Source organism: Oryctolagus cuniculus, chromosome 10 (assembly GCF_051225735.1).
Source record: "Oryctolagus cuniculus isolate XC-2025 breed Fujian yellow rabbit chromosome 10, ASM5122573v1, whole genome shotgun sequence".
Classification (NCBI taxonomy): Eukaryota; Metazoa; Chordata; class Mammalia; order Lagomorpha; family Leporidae; genus Oryctolagus; species Oryctolagus cuniculus.
In genome coordinates this window covers 43,696,081-43,715,002 of record NC_142876.1, presented here as the reverse complement: position 1 = coordinate 43,715,002, position 18,922 = coordinate 43,696,081, and the positions used below count along the sequence as shown (strand labels likewise).

Sequence of the window (18,922 nt, the reverse complement as noted above, 5' to 3'; positions counted from 1 at the left end):
TCTTGTATACTGTTGTATCCTTAGATCCCTGGAGTGATGATTCAGCTTCCTGGTGGCAGGTTGATTAAATTAGACTGCTTCCATCAAGGAAAGGGGGCAGCACTTTGTCCTTATTAGAAGAGACATGTAACTGGATATCCTTCCTTACATACAGAGTTTCCACAAAACTACCGTACATGGACTTGGAGAATGCATTATTTACTGCTGTATTTTCTAAACAGCACGGTTTCTAATACAAGAATTCATAACTATATGCTCTGCTGGCTTTGAAATCCTAATTCCAGAGGAAGGAAGGAATGCTTCCATTATGAGACATGGCAATAATTCTATTGAACTGGCTAGAAATTAAGATGTCACTCAACTTCTCTGGATTCCTTATGCCTTATAGCACTTGCTTGGTCATTGATCCTGACTTCAATGGGGAAATGGACCACTAATTCTCAATGGATGTGAGAAAGAGTGTGTCTGGAATACAGGAGATGCCTCAGGACATAGCTTATTGCTACTGTACCCTGAAATAAGGTCAACAGACAACTACAACAACCCAATCCAGGTAGAAGTAGTAATGGTCCTGCGTCTTCAGGAATGACAGTTTTAGTCACTCTTCCAGTTAAAGAGCAATGACCAGCTGAAGTGCTTGTGAAAGGTAAAGAGAATAGAGAGCAGGTAGAAGAAGACAGTAGTTATAAACACTAGCTATACAATGGGACTTGTTATAGAAATGAGAACTGTAACTGTCATATGTTGTTCATCTTATTTTGTTATGAAGGTCCCTGTGTATAAGAATACATGTGTTAAGCAAATAAACTTTTTCCTTTATTATCCTCTTATCAGTAACATGAGATGTATTGATTTTATATCACTATTTAAGTATTATTAATTTTATATCATAATATTTAAGATAATAGATATCAAGAGAAGAGTAACATCACTCCAGGACTTTATCTCCTCTTTTGGGTAAAAGATTAGCTTATTTGCTCTTGTGCACTGGATAGTTTTATCATGTTAGCCAAAATTGTTATTTTATTTATTTTGAGATTAAATCTGGTTTAAGAAAATGCATATTGGCTGGCGCCACGGCTCACTAGGCTAATTCTCCGCCTATGGCGCCAGCACCCCTGGTTCTAGTCCCAGTTGGGGTGCCGGGTTTTGTTCCAGCTGCTCCTCTTCCAGTCCAGCTCTCTTGCTGTGGCCTGGAAGGGCAATAGAGGATGGCCCAAGTGCTTGGGCCCTGCATCCGAATGGGAGACCAGGAGGAAGCACCTGGCTCCTGGCTTCGGATCGCACAGCTCACTGGCCGTAGTGGCCATTTTGGGGGTGAACCGACAGAAGGAAGACCTTTCTCTCAGTCTCTCTCCCTCTCTAACTCTGCCTGTCAAAAAAAAATGCATATGGGCATAGTTTGATATGTGGTGGGCCTCAGATGGCTAATTTATGTATTAACCTGACTGGGCTAAAGCATGCCCAGTGATAAAACATTAGTCCTGAATGTGTCTATGAGGGTATTTCTAGAAGACATAAATATTTGAATGGCTGAGTGAAGAAAATCGTCCACACCAATCTGGGTAATCATTAACCAGTTTGTTGAAGATATGAATAGAAATATTAGATGGAGAAATGGTGATTATACCCTCTTCTTGAGCTGAGATATTCATTAAACATTGCAACTCTTTGTTTTGGGGCCTCACACGGAGATTGGAACTTATGTCATGGGTTCCCCTATTTCTCATGCCTTTGGAGAATGGAACAGAACCCCTGTCTTTGCTGGGCCTCCAGCTTAAAAAAGCCAGATCATGGGACTTCTCAGTTTACAGTCGTATGAGTCAATCCTTCATCTCTTTCAGAATAGTGATCTGCATATTACTGGAACTATTTCTCTGGAGAACCCTGAATAATATAGAAGGCTAAGAGCAGAGTAACATCCTAGTTAATGAAAATGTGGAAATCAATATCACAGGTTAATTTTGATTTTTAAAGATTTACCTAAAGACCCAAATGAAGTCAAATAAAACGCTTAATTATCTTTATATGAAATATGTATATTGTGATTAGAAAATCATAATACAAGACCTCATAAACCCCCAAATATTCCAGCGGAGTATGATGCTGTCCTCTTTTTAATCATCACATTGGAAATTCATGACATTTAAGCCACTGTTATGGTTTGGATGTGGTTTGCATGTTCCCCCAATGGTTCATGTGCAGGAAACTTGGTCCCCAGCTTGGCAGTATTGGGAGGTGGTAGAACTTTAATTACTGCAAAGTAATTAGGTCGGGGGGCATCCTTGAAGGGGTTAATGTAGTTCTCTTGGAACACTGGTTAGTTCCCATGAGGTTATCACGTGGGTTGTTTAAGAAACTGGTGTTTGGCTCCTAAATCTCTATGGCTTCCAGTCTAACTTGTGATCTCTTTCACATGTGTTCCACTATTGTGATGCCATTTATTATCAAGCCCTTCTAAGACACCAAACAGATGCAGCTGCCTGAGGTTTCACTGAATTTAGCTTCCAAAATTGTGAGCTAAATAAAACTCTTTAGTAAGTATCCAGCCTTGGTTCTTTTGTGAAAGCAGAAAATTTTCTAATAACATTGGTTTTTTTGTAATATTCAAAGGGAGAATATCTGGGCCAGAGGCAAAATTGCATACATATTACCTACATATAGGGCAACTACTACTATAGGACAATTCATATTCCAGGTTAAAGTAAAATCCACTGCAGCAGTGTCTAGAGTGGAAAGACATGGGCAACCAAGAAACTGGTGTTATGATTAAGTCTCCAGGATAAAATCAGTGTACACATTGCCATGCCACTGCTTTTTGTTCAATGAGGATTAAAAGGCAGAAGCCTCACACGTGCACTTCCCTTTATTGGTGACCACACAACCACCAGTCTGCTACAGTGTCCTCATTCCTCATGGAGCTTCCCTCCTAAAGCTACAGAAAACAAGATGACCAGGGTATCTAGTACAAATGAAGTGACATTTAACTGGAGAGAGTCCAACAATGTCAGGGAAAATTTTAACAAGCAGAGAACTCAGAGTATCCTAGAATTTAGTTTATGAGTGCCTGCTATTCACATAAATAGGTTCTAGAATAAATCCCTACAAAATGCCTCTGGGAATGTATTATATATTCCATACTCCTGGATAGTAAGTGTAACTATAAGGGAATAAGGAAGGAAGAAGGGGCAAAGGAAAGAAGAAAAGTAAAGTAGTATTAACTAGCTTAAATCAATCAATACACTTCTCCTAATTGTCAATCACAGTAAATAAATGTGTAGTCTGTTGAAGCTGGTAATTAAATTTCCCAAATAAATATTAATGAGTTGAGATATTTTTCCAAGATTCAGCTAAGCCTCGGATTCTGGATCCAATAACAACCACCACAGCAAGTCTATCTGTTGGGGACTTATATGAAACATGCACACAATGTTCACAATTGCCTATATGTTAAATATTATCATCGCCATTTAGTGATGAAATATCCAGTTACGACTATCTCGAAGTCACAAAGTTAAGCATGGCTTCCCAATCAGGAAATAGTATTACGTATTACTGTATTGTATAATGTTACTAATATTATAGAAATACTAAAATATACTATTACTACATACTAATAATGTATGATATTACTAATATTATATAAATACTATTAGCCATTTAGTAGCTGGAGGTCCCAGAGTCAAGTGATATTTGCTGCAACTCATTTCAGCCCCACATTGTAATTTAATAACTGATATTGCAGTGGTTGCAATTTGGGTAATGTACATGGGGCTTAAATACAAACTCTAGAATTTTTATCCATTAGACCTTGGTTTCCCTATCTGTAAAAATAGGAATTGCAATAGGTCTAATTCCATTGAATTTAGGAATTGTTGTGAAGACTGCCTGAGTTAGTTTTGCAAACAGTCCCTAGCACTAGTAAAAGCTCTATAAATTTACCTTTCCTTATTATTTCTTGGGATTTATAACATGGTTGTTTTTTGTAATAACTTTGTAACCATAGTTATCCTCTTGACCTCCGCTAACCACAGGTCTCCATTTCCATAGTATTAAAAAAGGATACTAATAATAATGCAACAGATAATTGTTTTCAGGTGCATAGTGAAGACTAACCTAATGTTTAATGTTAATGAAGACAATATAAACTATTATACTGGGACAAATTGTACTGAAAAGACCTAAGACTCTAGTAAAATTTCTTCTTTGTTTCCCTAAATTTGGGTGAATTATCAAGTCTTTCAAAGAATTCTTATACTAGTAATTATTTTTAGACATATAGGAATCATTCTGAATATGTTAAAAATTATAGTTACTTTCTTTAGAGTTCCTCTACGTTTTTCAAGAAGTCTACTGAGTGGGATGATATTTTTAACCATTTAATCTTATTCCTAATGACTAAACACAGTATTACACAGAGAAACATGAACACACACACAGAAGAAAAAGCCCACAAAAACATTAAACACAAAGACATATAAATTTATTCCTTTTGAGCCATTATTATGAACAAAAATAATAAACCACATGCCTCTATTGGAAAAGTAAGCATGTATGAAGACTATTCAAAGCTCTAAGTTCATAAATGAACAAACACTTAATTCATATAAGCAAAGGAAATATGTATATAAGAAATGCCACAAGTATTTGCCAACAATCTCAGAACTATCCATTAATTGGATTAGATGCTATGCCTCCCTGGATAGTTTGCCCTCACAGGTACTATGTGGCTCATAGAGATGACCACACAACATCAGGGAATGTGAGTAAAGTACAAAGCTGAGTTCAACACCAAGCATTATTATTTGACCAACTGCATAAATATATCACTTGAGTCAATTATAACACACTAGATTTTGTTTAAATAAAATTGATAATTCTACTTGCTCTTCATTAACAGCAGAGTTAGAAATATATGTCATTATTAGGGTTGATAAATCATTGTTATGTATCACAATCTATATTCTTCACCCTAGGGCTAGTGATTTTTTTATATCCTCTACTGCCTATCTAAAAAACTGCTGAATTCTGCCCACTGAACCTTCTAAATATTTCTCTTTTTTCATTTTTTAATTTATATAAGATGAATAAATTTCATACATACAGATTTAGGAACATACTAATACTTCCCATCTGACCCCTCCTCCTGTCTACAATCCCACCCTCCCTCCTCCTTCCTTTCTTTTAATTTCTACAATGACATGTTTTCAGTTCATTTTATAATAATAAGCTTAACTTCCACTAAGTAAATCAATGAATAGTAAGGTGAGGAAAAAACCACTATTCCTCAACAGTAGAGACAAGGGATATAAACAATAATCAAATCTCAAAATGTCAATTTTGCTCATATATATTATATTTTTTGTATTCTATTAGTTACCACAGATCAGGAAAACATATGATATTTGTCTCTTTTGGACTGGCTTATTTCAGTAAGTATAATGGTTTCCAGTTACATCCACTTTGTTGTTTTATGGCTGAGTAGTAAATATTCCAGTGTGTGTGTGTGTGTGTGTGTGTGTGTGTGTGTGTATAACACATTTTCTTCAGCCTTTTGTCCATTTATATGCATCTTGGTTGATTCTATATCTTAGCTATTGTGAATTGAGCTGCAATAAACATGGGTGTACAGACAACTCTTTCATCACTATTCCCACCTTGAAAAGTCAAGCCCTCATTCTCTACTAGTGCCCCCCCTTTCTTTGCTAAGCCATTTTGTAACAAAGATAGCAGAATTATCTATCTCAAAACATAATTTCATCAAGGTCTTCTCTTCTCCTAAATCTCAAAATGATTTCCTGTCTATTACAGAGTGAAGTCCAAACTTTGAAAGGCCATTCAAATCCTTCCTCAGTCTGTCACCCTGACTTACCTCTCCAGACTTATCCACTTCCATTCTCAACATTAGGATTACTACCTTAATTGCTCTGTTCATTAAGTTACCTCGGTTTGGAATTCCCTACTTCCCATTGCCAAGTGGTTATCTCCTTTTTAATCATTAAGAATTTACTTGAGGGGGACATTTGGCACAGCAGTTAAGTTGCCTCTTGGGACACTTGCACTGCATATCAGAGTCCTTTGAGTTCTGGCTTCCCTGTTTCTGATCCAGCTTTCTGATCCTGCTAATACACATCCTGGGAAGCATCAGGTGATAACTCAAGTAGTTGGGTTCCCTGACAACCATATGGGAGAACGGATTGAGTTCCAGGATCCTGGTTTCAGCCTGGCCCAGCCCTGGTTGTTGTAGACATTTAAAGAGTGAATCTGTGGATGGGAAATCAAATCTGTCTCTGGCTCTTAGTTTTTCTCTCTCTCTCTTATAATTTTTTTTAAAAAAAATGTTATTTATTGGAGAGGTGGAGTTACAGGCACGACAGGGAGAGACAAAGAGAAAGGTCTTTCATCTGCTGGTTCACTCCTCAAATGGCCTCAATGGCTGGAGCTGAGCCCATCCGAAGCCAGGAGCCAGGACCTTCCTCTGGGTCTCCCACTCGGGTGCAGGGGCCCAAGCACTTGTGCCATCTTCTATTGTTTTCCTAGGCCATAGCTCTCTAGATCAGAAGAGGAGCATCCAGGACTAGAATTGGTGCCCATATGGATGCTGGCACCACAGGCAGAGGCTTGGTCCACTATGCCCCATCTTTACCTTTCAAATAAAATTAAACTAAAATAAATTAAAATTTTAAAAAATAATTAATTTAAGGATTTTCAAAGGTCTGGCTAGTAGGCCTAGAAGATACTCTCACATAAGAATTGATTTTTGTACTATAATAAAATTTATTTATGTGGCTTTCTGCTCAAATTATGAATTCTTATTAACAGATTCTTTTACCCTTTGTCCTTTTAGCATCCACACCAGGGCCTCCAAATGCTGGCAACAACTAGGGTTGGGCAGGGTCAAAACCAGAAGTCAGGACTCTATCCTGGTTTTCCCAATGCCAACAGGGACCCAAGGACCTGGGCCATCATCTGCTATCTCCAAGGAAGCACATTGGGAAGAAGCTTGATTTGAAGCAGAAGTAGAATGTGATGGCAGGCACCACAATATAGGACGTGGGCATCCCAAACAGTGGCTTAACTCACCGCACCACAATGCCCACCCTTGTGATTAGTTTTTAAAAGGTAAGCTCATTACACCTAAAGCTTTAAAGGAGACATTTTTGAAAAATGTTTTCCTCCCATTCATCATATGTAAATAAAATTATGTAGCAATTACTAATGGAAATCATGAATGACATTTTGCTACTTTAATCTGAATGGTAATAACCATGTTTATTACAAAAAGAAAAGAGTAATAGAAAAAATATCTTATAAACACAATAGAGAAAAAATACTATTAAATAAAGTGAAGTAGAGCCTTGGGAATTGACTCAAAACCCAAATACACAATACCTAGAATTTCAATTAACTCTTAAACAATAACTATCCTCCTGCTTTAGCTATTATTTGAAATATTATACTTTTGGAATATTGTTTCAGAATATTTTACCATATTAAGTAAAATATAACTGGGGCACAAATACTAAAGGAAAAATAGAAAATTAAAATGCAAAAACAAAAAAAGATACACTGGTTTTTAAGTATCTCCCTCTATTAAAATTCTAGCTTTGTTCAAATCTCATTGATTAATCATTTTAAACTATATACCAGATTTCCATCTTCTAGTCTTCTCTTTTTCTATATAGGTAGTCCATTAACATATCTGCATGAGTTTTATTTTCCTAGGTCTTCATCATCATTTCCACTCACTTCTAAGTTCTATTGTTACTAGTTCTCTATTAAAAATGTGGCCACTAGCAAATAAAAAATATTACCTAAATATTTTCAATGCAATTTCTTTAGACTTTACAGAAGTTAATGTGATTCCGTTAGTCTAGTGAGGTAATTTACATAATAATAAGCAATCAGTAAATAGTACAATCCAATGCAGCTATGCATTTTAAGCATTTGTATTCAGTGTTCAATTTTTAAATACTTTATAATGATTTTTGTTTCATGTTATTCACAATAAAACTGTGAAGTGGGTAAATATTAAATTCACAAGCACCTTAGCTTCTCAAAACATCCTATATAATGAAGCATTTATTTCTCTCCAAGGAAGAAGAAATTGGTCGTAGTATCACTACATAAGGTCACACAGAAGTGACAGGAGATTGCTAGGAACAGCAAAGAGTACAAATGATTGAACAGAACTTTAGTGTGAAGTACATTCTGTAGAATTTGGGTCAAACAAGTGTTTCTTCAAAGCTAAGAAACACAAGGATTCAGATTGCAAAGACAGGCCCTAAAACAAAAAGCTGGACTCAGTTTCCTACATAATTAAATCTCACCTTCCCTACTTCAGTTTCTATATATGTCTCCAATTGAAAGTGTCACTAATTCTGTGAATTTTCTACCATATATTTTGATTCCAACTCTTAACATTAACTCTCCTAACCACCATCAAAATTTAGGCCTCTATCATTTCATTTAAGGCTCTCTTAATTGAATCATTTATACCAATATCAAAATGCCCTACCCTTTGGCTTCTGAAATTTTTCTTATTCAGCTGTTTTCACTTTCTCCTTGGGTTTTTTTGCTCCAAAAATTCCTTTTATGCCACTTGTGCCTAGTAGGTTGATATGCTGCAGGATGATATATTTCGACTATTCCTCAGTTTGTAATCTCCTAAAATGATCTTAGCACCCACCATAACTGCAAGCAACATTTCTGATGGGGCCAGAACTGTGGTGTAGCGGGTAAAGCTGCTGCCTGCAGCGCCGACATCCCACATGAGCACCAGTTCGAGACCCGGCTGCTCCACTTCCTATCCCTCTCTCTGCTATGGCCTGGGAAACAGTGGAAGATGGCCCAAGTCCTTGGACCCTTGCACTGGCGTGGGAGACCCAGAAGAAGCTCCTGGATCCTGGCTTTGGATCAGCTCAACTCTGGCAGTTGCAGCCAATTAGAGAGTGAACTATTGGATGGAAGACACCTCTCTCTCTCTCTCTCTCTTTCTCTCTCTCTCTCTTTCTCTCTTTCTGCCTCTCCTCTCTCTGTGTAACTCTGACCCTCAAATAAATAAATAAATCTTTAAAAAGAACATTTCTATTCTAAAATATTTCAGATATTTCTCTCTCCAATATGTATAAGTATTCCACAATGCCTAAAAAACATCTTCAATAGATACTGCATATAGTGAGCCAAAGAGCTGTGAGAAAGCCCACCTGGTATCGAGCTTTGCATGCTCATCATAAATTTTACGTGTCAAAACCTGCATCTTTCAGGGCTTCTCATTCTGAATCTTGGTAAATGGAATCATCTACACAAGAAATAAAGCCAAAAATTCAAGGATCATTCTAGAATGCTCTATGCTGTGCTTCCCATATTCAATAACCCTTATGTACTTAAAAAATTATTTGAATAGGGAAGGCATTGTATGACTCCTGCATCTAACATCAGAATGCCAGTTTGAGACCCAGCTATCATTTCTGATACAACTCTCTGCTAATTCACCTGGAAAGTCAATGGTACTTGGGTCAAAGCCCAGGTACTTGGGTCTCAGCCACTCTTGTGAGAGATAAGAATGGGGTTCCAAGCTTCTGGCTTCAGCATGGCCCAGCCTCAGTTGTTGCAACCATTTGGGAGTGAGCCAGCAAATGGATGAACTCTGTCTCTTCTTCTCTATCACTTTGTCTTTCAAATAAATAAATAAAAATAACTCCTAAAATATAAAATTATTCAATACTATGCACCAGATATTAACCTGCACATATTGATTAAAATATACAAAGTATATATCATTCTTATAGACTATAATTCCTCATGGGATATTGATTTGTAATTGAGAGGCTATTTGTACTGTAGTCTATGTGAAACACACTCCCAGGAATTTGGCAGTGTATAAGCTATGGATCCATAAATATTGGTGCTACAAATGTTGTGTCAAGACAACAAAAGTAACAAACATGTTGATTTTTTTTACTCTATCTTTGCTTTCAATTCCCATTCCCATTTATATTATTCATTTTTAAAGATTTATTTATTTACTTATTTGAAAGGCAGAGTTACAGAGAGAGAGGGAGAGAGAGAGAGAGAGATCTTCCATCCACTGGTTCACTCCCTAAATGGCTGCAATGGCAAGAGCTGGGTCAGTCTAAGTCCAGGAGTAAGGAGTTTCTCCTGGGTTTCCCACATAGTTTCAGGGGCCCAAGTACTTGGGCCATCTTCTGCTGCTTTCCCAGGTGCATCAGCAGGAAGCTGGATTGGAAGTTGGGCAGCCAGGACTCAAATTCCCATATGGCATTCCAGTATCACAGCCAGCTTTTAACCAGAATACCATAATGCTGCTCTCCCATCCCATTTTTATTATTCTGTCATTATTTTCCTCCTGATTGCCACAATTGCTCTCTAACCAGTTTTCTTTTTGTCTTGTCTCCAGCCTATTCTCTGGCTATATTATTGCCAGAATAATCTACATGCAAGTAGGAGTTATTCTGATGTGGAGGATTATTTATCATAGAAGGTTAAGCATATTTTGAGCCATAGAGCTGTGAGAAGCCTAGATGGTATGGAGTTCTGTAGGGAGTGTAGCATGGTCACAACAGAGAGGATGTATGGAGGAACTAAGTATAGAGAAGCTCCATCGACAAAGACTCAGGTACATTTTAGGATTTAGTGTTGTATCCAGTAGGCAGAGTTTAGTATGACGAGGCTGTAGTCAGCTTTGAATTTTAGAAAGATTAGAGATGAAATCATCAATCAGTGAAATAAAAAATACAATTAAGAGCTTTATTCATGGAATAGACCAAGTGGAGAGAGAATTTATGATCTCAAGCACAAGAATTTTTAAATAACCCAATGGGACAAAATAAAGAGAAAAGAATTAAAAATAATGAAGAAAGTTTATACAAAATATGGACTATGATTCTATGACCAAATACTTGTATTATATATATTCCTGGAGGAGAAAAAAAGGAAAAATCTATTGAGAACGTACTAAATGATATAATTGAAAATTTCCCAGGTCTTAAAAGAGACATGGGCATCCAGATACAAGTAGCTCAAAGAACTCCAAGCAGACTCAACCAATAAAGGTCTTCTCCAAAGCATATTGTTGCCAAATTGTCAAAAGTTAAAGACAAGGAGAGAATCCTAACGACAGTAAGAGAAAAGTGTCAAGTTACGTATTAAGAAAAATCAATTATATTAACATCAGGCTACTCAGAGGAAATCCTACAGGCCAGAAGATAGTGGGATAATATATTCAAGGTCTTAAAAAAATTCCAACCAAGAATATTATATCCAACAAAGCTATCCTTTGTGGTGGAGAAATAAAATATTTTCCAGTTAAGCAAAAACAGAGAAATCACTACCACCAGATCAGCTTTACAAGAAATTCTGAAGGGTGTCCTGCATTAGAAGTAGACACCACCAAATTCACTAACAAAACAGGTAGAATCATTATCCAAACAACAAAATAACAGGTATTAGTTCTTACCTATCAATACTAACCTTCAATGAAAATAGGTTGAATTCACCAACCAAAAGATTTAGGTTGGCCAAATGAATAAAAATCCACAATCCACTATAGGCTGCCCATAGGAAACTCACTTCACAAACAAAAATATGCACAGACTAAAAGTGAAAGGTTGGAAGAAGACACATCAGACAAATGGAAACCAAACGCAAGCAGGTATAGGTATCCTGGTATCAGATAAAACAGACTTTAAATAAAAATAAAACTGTAAAAAAGAGATTAAGGGCATTATATTTTGATAAAAGGTTCAATTCAGCAAGAAGACATAACAATCAATAACATATATGCACCTGACACAGACTATCTGTGATATACACAGAAAATACTATGAGACCTAAAGGGAGAGACAATGATACAATAATAGTAGGTGACTTTAACACTCCACTATTCTCAACTAACAGATCACACAGATAAGAAATCAATAAAGATACTTCAGAGTTGAGACATACTATCAACCAAATGAACTTAACAGATAAATGTAAGGAGAAGACATTTCATATAACAGCTAAAAATACACATATTTTTCATCAGCACATGAAACATTTTCTAGGATAGACTGCATAGTAGGCCACAAATCAAATCTCAGAAAATTTAAAAAGACTGAAATCATACCATGTATCTTCACAGATCATAAAGGAATGAAACTAGAAATCAACAACAAGAAGAACAACAGAACATTCATAAATACTTAGAAATTAAACAACATGCTACTGATCATTGAAGGTAGATAATTGAAGAAATTAAAATGGAAATCAAAGACTTTCTTGAAATAAATTAAAATGACAACACAACATATCAAAACCTGTGGGATGCAACAAAATTGGTATGAAGAGGGAAGTTTATCGCATTAAATGTACATTAAAAAGAGAAATATTTCAAAGATCTAATGATGCATCTTGAAGAAATAAGAATAAATAAAACCCCAAATCAGCAGGAGGGGAGAAGTAAAAAAGATCACAGCATAAATAATCAACATTGAAACTAAAAACAGTACAAAAGGTCAATAAAACAAAAAGTTGTTTTTTTGAGAAGATAAACAAAATAGACAAACTTTTAGCCAGACTAACAAAAAATAAGATTGAAAACTCAAATAAATAAAATTAGATGAAACAGGAGTCATTACAACTGGCACCACTGAAATACAAAGAATCATAAAACACTACTATGAAGAATTATATGCAAATGAATTGGAACACCTTGAAGAAATGCATAAATTCCTGGATTCATATAACCTACCAAGATTAATAAAGATATAAACAATCTAAACAGGCCCATAACATACAATGAGACTGAAATCATAATCAAAAGTCTTCCATCAAGGACAAGTAATGTACCTGGCTTTACTACTGAATTCTACAAGACATTCAAAGGGGAATTAACTCCAATATTCTTCAAGTTAACTATTCCAAAATATTGAACAGGATAGAATTCTGCCAAACTCTTTTTATGAGGTCAGCATTGCTTTGATACTAAAACCAAAAACACTCCACAAAAAAAAGTATAGATCTATATTCTTTTGGGGGGGATTTTTTTAACTTTTATTTAATAAATATAAATTTCCAAAGTACAGCTTTTGGATTACAGTGGCTCCATCCCCCCCCCCCCCCATAACTTCTCTCCCACCCGCAACCTTCCCATCTCCTGCTCCCTCTCCGGAATGGGATGTTGTGAATTTTCTTTTTCTTTTTTTTTTTCTTTTTTTGCTTTCAAACTTTTATTTAATGAATATAAATTTCCAAAGTACAGAATATGGATTACAATGGCTTCCCCCCCACAACGTCCCTCCCACCCGCAACCCTCCCCTTTCCCACTCCCTCTCCCCTTCCATTCACATCAAGATTCATTTTCGTTTCTCTTTATATAGAGAAGATCAGTTTAGCATACATTAAGTAAAGATTTCAACAGTTTGCTCCCATACAGAAACATAAAGTGAAAAATACTGTTTGAGTACTAGTTATAGCATTCAATCTCAATGTACAGCACACTAAGGACAAAGATCCTACATGAGGAGTAAGTGCACAGTGACTCCTGTTGTTGACTTAACAAATTGACACTCTTGTTTATGGCATCAGTAATCACCCTAGGCTCTTGTCATGAGCTGCCAAGGCTATGGAAGCCCCCTGAGTTCACTGACTCTGATAATTTTTAGACAAGGTCATGGTCAAAGTGGAAGTTCTTTCCTCCCTTCAGAGAAAGGTCCCTCCTTCTTTGATGACCCATTCTTTCCACTGGGATCTCACTCGCAGAGATCTTTCATTTAGGTTTTTTTTTTCCCCCAGAGTGTCTTGGCTTTCCATGCCTGAAATACTCTCATGGGCTTTTCAGCCGGATCTGCATGCCTTAAGGGCTGATTCTGAGGCCAGAATGCTGTTTAGGACATCTGCCATTCTATGGGTCTGCTGTGTATCTCACTTCCCATGTTGGATCATTCTCTCCCTTTTTTCTTCTATCTGCTAGTATTTGCAGACACTATTCTTGTTTATGTGATCCCTTTGGTTCTTAGTCCTATCATTATGATCAATTGTGAACAGAAATTGATCACTGGGACTAGTGAGATGGCATTGGTACATGCCACCTTGATGGGATTGAATTGGAATCCCCTGGTATGTTTCTAACTCTACCGTTTGAGGTAAGTCAGCTTGAGCATGTCCCGAATTGCACATCTTCCCTCTCTTATTCCCACTCTTACATTTAACAGTGATCACTTTTCAGTTAAGTTTCAGCACTTAAGAAGAATTGTGTATTGATTACAGTATTCAACCAAAAGTATTAAGTAGAACAAACAAAAAAAATACTAATAGGGATAACATATCAAGTTGCTCATCAACAGTCAGGATGAGGGCTGATCAATGTAATACTTTATCCATTTTAGTATTTTTTTTGTTCTAGTACCATTGATTGAACTGTAATCAACACACAATTATTCCTAGGTGTTTAAATTTTAACTGAAAAGTGATCCCTGTTAGGAATTTGGAAAACATTATGCTGAGTGTAATAAGCCAATCCCAAAGGGACAAATACCACTTGTTCTCCTTGATAGGTGACAACTAACTGAGCACCAAAAAGGAAACCTGTTAAAGTGAAATGAACACTATGAGAAATGGTGACTTGATCAGCCCTCACCCTTACTGTTGATAGATCTATATTCTTAATGAACACAGATGCAAAGATTATCCACAAAATATTTGCAAAATGAATATAAAAAAGATCATACATCATGATCAAGAGAGATTAAAGAAATGCAAGGGTGGTTCAACATTCACTTATCAATAAATGTCATAAATCACATAAAAAGAATGAAGAACAAAAACTACTTAGTAATCTCAATAGATGCAGAACTAGCATTTGATAAGATGCAACACTCCCTCATGATAAAAACCTTCTAGAAATTATGTATAGAAGGAACATTCCTAAAAATTATAAAGGCTATATTTCACAAACCAATAGCCAATATCATACTGATTGGGGAAAAGCTGAGCCTTTCTCTTCAGATCTGGAACAAGACAAGGATGTCCACTTTTACTACGCTTACTCAATATAGTACTGGAAGATTTAACAAGAGCAGTTAGGGAGGAGAAAAAAATAAAGGACATCACAATTGCAAAAGAGGTTCTCAAATTATACATGTTTGCAGATGGCATGATGTTCTACATGGAAAAATCTAAATATCCTTTGAAAAAGTTGTTAGAATCCGTAAATTAATTCAGTAAAGTTGCAGGTTATAAAATAGACATATAAAAAAGTATTTTTGTATGCTAATGATGAACTCACAAAAAGAGAAATCAAGAAAGAAATCCCATTCACATTAACCACAAAAAATAAAATATTTAGGAATAAACTTAACCAAAGAAGTGAAAGATCTCTACAATGACAATTATCAAACACTGGTGAAAGAAATCATCACGAACACAAAAAATAGAAAGATATTCCTTGTTCATGGATCAGAATAATCAATAACATTAAAATGTCTATACTACCTAAAGAAATCTACAGATTCAATGCAATCCCTACCAAAATAGCAAAATATCAATACACCTTCTCTATCTGCATTCCAGGTCCTCAGAGCATAGAAGTGGACATTTTCAGAATAAAACATGGTAATCTAAAACTTCCTACAGAGCTGAAGACACTTCATTAGGAAACCCGTTTTGATTAATATTTCAATAAATATAGTATTTCTTACTTTGGCATCTTTTAAAAATTTTACTTATTTTATTTGAAAGATAAAGCAAGAGGGCCAGTGCTGTGGCTGATTTGGCTAATCCTCCGCCTGTGGCGCAGGCATCCCATATGGGCGCCAGGTTCTAGTTCCGGTTGCTCCTCTTCCAGTCCAGCTCTCTGCTGTGGCCTGGGAGGGCAGTGGAGGATGGCCCAAGTGCTTGGGCCCTGCACCCATATGGGAGACCAGGAAGGGGCACCTGGCTTCAGATCGGCACAGTGCCGGCCGTGGTAGCCATTTGGGGAGTGAACCAACGGAAGGAAGACCTTTTTCTGTCTCTCTCTCTCACTGTCTATAACTCTACCTGTCAAATAATAATAATAAGAAGAAGAAGATAAAGCAAGAGACAGAAAGACAGAGCTCCCATCCACTGGTTCACTCTCCAAATGCCCCTAACAGTCAAGGGTCCAGGCTGAAACTGGGAGCTGAGAACTCAGTATGGGTCTCTCATGTGGGTGGCAGGAACCCAACTATTCCAGCCATCACCTGCTGCCTCCCGGGGTGCACATAAGAAGGAGGCTGGCATCAGAAGCCAGAGCCTGCATTCAAACCAAGATACTCTAATATGGGAAGCAGGCATCACAATCAGCATTTTAAAGTCTGAGCTGAATGCCTGTCCCTTACTTGGACTATAATGCCCCTTCAGCCAATTTTTAATATATCGTGCAATATTAACTAAAATTCTCCTGCTTCACATTTCATTTCTAGGTTTATTCTATGAGTGTCAAATATTTAATGTTACTTTGCTTTTTAATTTGAGAAACAAAGACACAAGGAAAGTTCCTATCCATTGGTTTACTCCCCAAATGCCTACAACATCTGAGACTGGGCCAAGCCAAGGTCAAGAGCCCTGTGCTCAACGTGCATTTCCCACAAACACAGCAAGAACCCAGATACTTGGGCCAGCACCTGCTACCTCTCTGGGTCCACATCAGCAGGAACCTTAGATGGCGTGCTGGAGCTGGGACTCAAATCCAGCCACTCTGACTGGGACGTGGGTATCTTAACCTGTATGTTAACCACTAGGGCAAACAAATGTCCCACTAGTCCCTTTATGAAAGAATGAATAAATAATCTCTTTTGATTCTGCTTCCAATGAGCTACAAAAACTGTTTTCACTAATTCAGTTATTTTCTATTTTCCTCTTTGTTGTCCATCAAAGCATTATCCATTCTCCTTGAGAGGTAGACTTTGCTTAGCTTCTATAACCTGTGCATACCCTTCTGGCTTCATTCTGCCTCTCTGCTGCTCCTCAGTTGGCTCTGGGAGCAGTTCATCCTTTACCAAAGCATTAATTCCGTGCCTTGGGGGTATATCTTTCTCCCAGTGCCCATCTCTCATCTCAACACTCACATACAGCCCAAACAATCCATATTTCTCCTAACTCTCTTAACTCCATCACATTTAATGTATGCAAGAATGTGTTTTAATGAGCCTAGTTCCTAGGATAATGTTGAATAAGGGGATAAAGAAGAAGTGAGCAAATCATTGGATAATCTTAAGAAAAAGCTCAACAGACACTAGCATTAAAAGTAAGTTTCACGGTAATTGAAGTGTGATGAAAACAGGGTTATGTGGAGGCCAGGGAAACTTAAGGGTCATTTTATTCTGAGATCATAACCAGTGATTCAGATCATGACAGTGAATCTAAAATATGTGGTTGTGAGATTCAGCTTGAAAACCATTGAAGAGGATATTTGTACATTTAGCACAGCAAAAGTTGAAGTGGCTTCCCTGAGGCAGAAATACTTAAGTGTCTGATAATGTTAGTGACTTGCTCAAAAGAGGATAAAACAACATCCCCTCAGGCAAGCAAGAAGATTTAAATTGAGTCAATTTAGGAAGCACAGTGCCTCAGCAAATGCAGAAATTAATCCAGATTAAGACGTTTTGCTTTTAGAAACTATGTCAAAAGACTGTTCAACAACTCTAACTTGGAGAGAGGGATGAAGGAAGGGAGTTAATATGTATATTCCATAAAAGTTTTCAAATGTTCCAAAGTATAACTTCAAAAATTATAGGACAAAGTTCTTGGTATGTGCTATTTCAAACTAGTAGAAATTTAAGTTTATATTTTTTGAATTAAATCAGTTGGGAATGGGGAGGTTATAATTTCTTCTAATAAAAAGAATCAAAAGGACAATGATATACATGAAATGTGTATCTGTCTTTTGAATTATGTCTCCAAAAACCTATTTAATCTGCAAATTTCATTCAGGACACTGACACTTAGCAGTTCTCCAGTGTTCATGAAGTAAATTACTGACTGAAGTCCCCAAGTCTCTAAAGCAAACTGGAGAGTTTAATTGAAACTTCATTGCCATACTCCCTTACCTCATACAGAGAAATAGGACCATGATCTTTTAATAGACCAAACTTGTGTACTGAAACTGAAACCTCCACATCTGTGTTCAACAAATTCCCAGAGACAGACCCATAAATAGATCGTATACGTGAAAAACATTAAATGAGATTCTGTACATTAAAAAGTCATGGACATCTTTAAGAAGCAATCTATTTTGTTCACTGTTACTCCTGAAACTGTATTTTATGGATACACAGTACACATGCTTATAAGTTTCTTGGCAATGTATTACTGGACAATATTTTAAATATTTTTTGGACAATAATCTGCACTTCATTATTATGTAGGGATTTCTTTGTGATCTTCATGACCAAATTAAGCATTCTCTGGAAATTGTAATGTGATCTTACCTTGCTTCCATTTTCTCTCGCCTCTCGTTCCATCTTGAGGTCAGAAATTAGAAGATTCTTGTATTTGTTTTTTCCATTACTGCTGGGATCATCTATTCTGTATTCCGAAGTCAACTGTGCAGAGAGAGGACTGTCACTCAGGTTCAGTGGCTGCTCATCCTGCTCCAGCCCAGTTTTGCCATCACTGTTGGAGTCTCCCATCTCCCTGCTGTGCGTTCCCCCTGAAGCAATGGAACTGGGCCCCAGAGTCTCATTGCCATTAAAGCTCTCTGCAGCAGAATCATCTGTTGGCAAGAAAATTTTATATTTTAATTTTAATTAATATGCTATTCAGTTTCAGCTTCAACTAGCATTTATGTTGCTCCTATTATGTGTATGGTATTGTGCCACCTAATGTTACACATACTGTCATTTAATCCAAGCAACAAACTTGTGAATCATTGGTTATTGTCTTCAATCTGGCAGACACA

The 18,922-nt window shown here is 36.8% G+C and overlaps 1 protein-coding gene across 13 annotated transcripts in view; it reads right to left on the bottom strand.

Annotated features, from left to right (window-relative positions):
- The window catches only part of NOL4 (nucleolar protein 4), a 373,533-nt gene that overhangs the window by 141,312 nt on the left and 213,299 nt on the right, over positions 1-18,922 (bottom strand). For all 13 annotated transcript variants that reach the window (XM_051851303.3, XM_002713494.6, XM_008261193.5 and 10 more), the window contains one exon: positions 18,453-18,736. In XM_051851303.3, the coding sequence (XP_051707263.1) occupies positions 18,453-18,736 (284 nt within the window). The remainder of the gene's footprint in view (positions 1-18,452; positions 18,737-18,922) is intronic.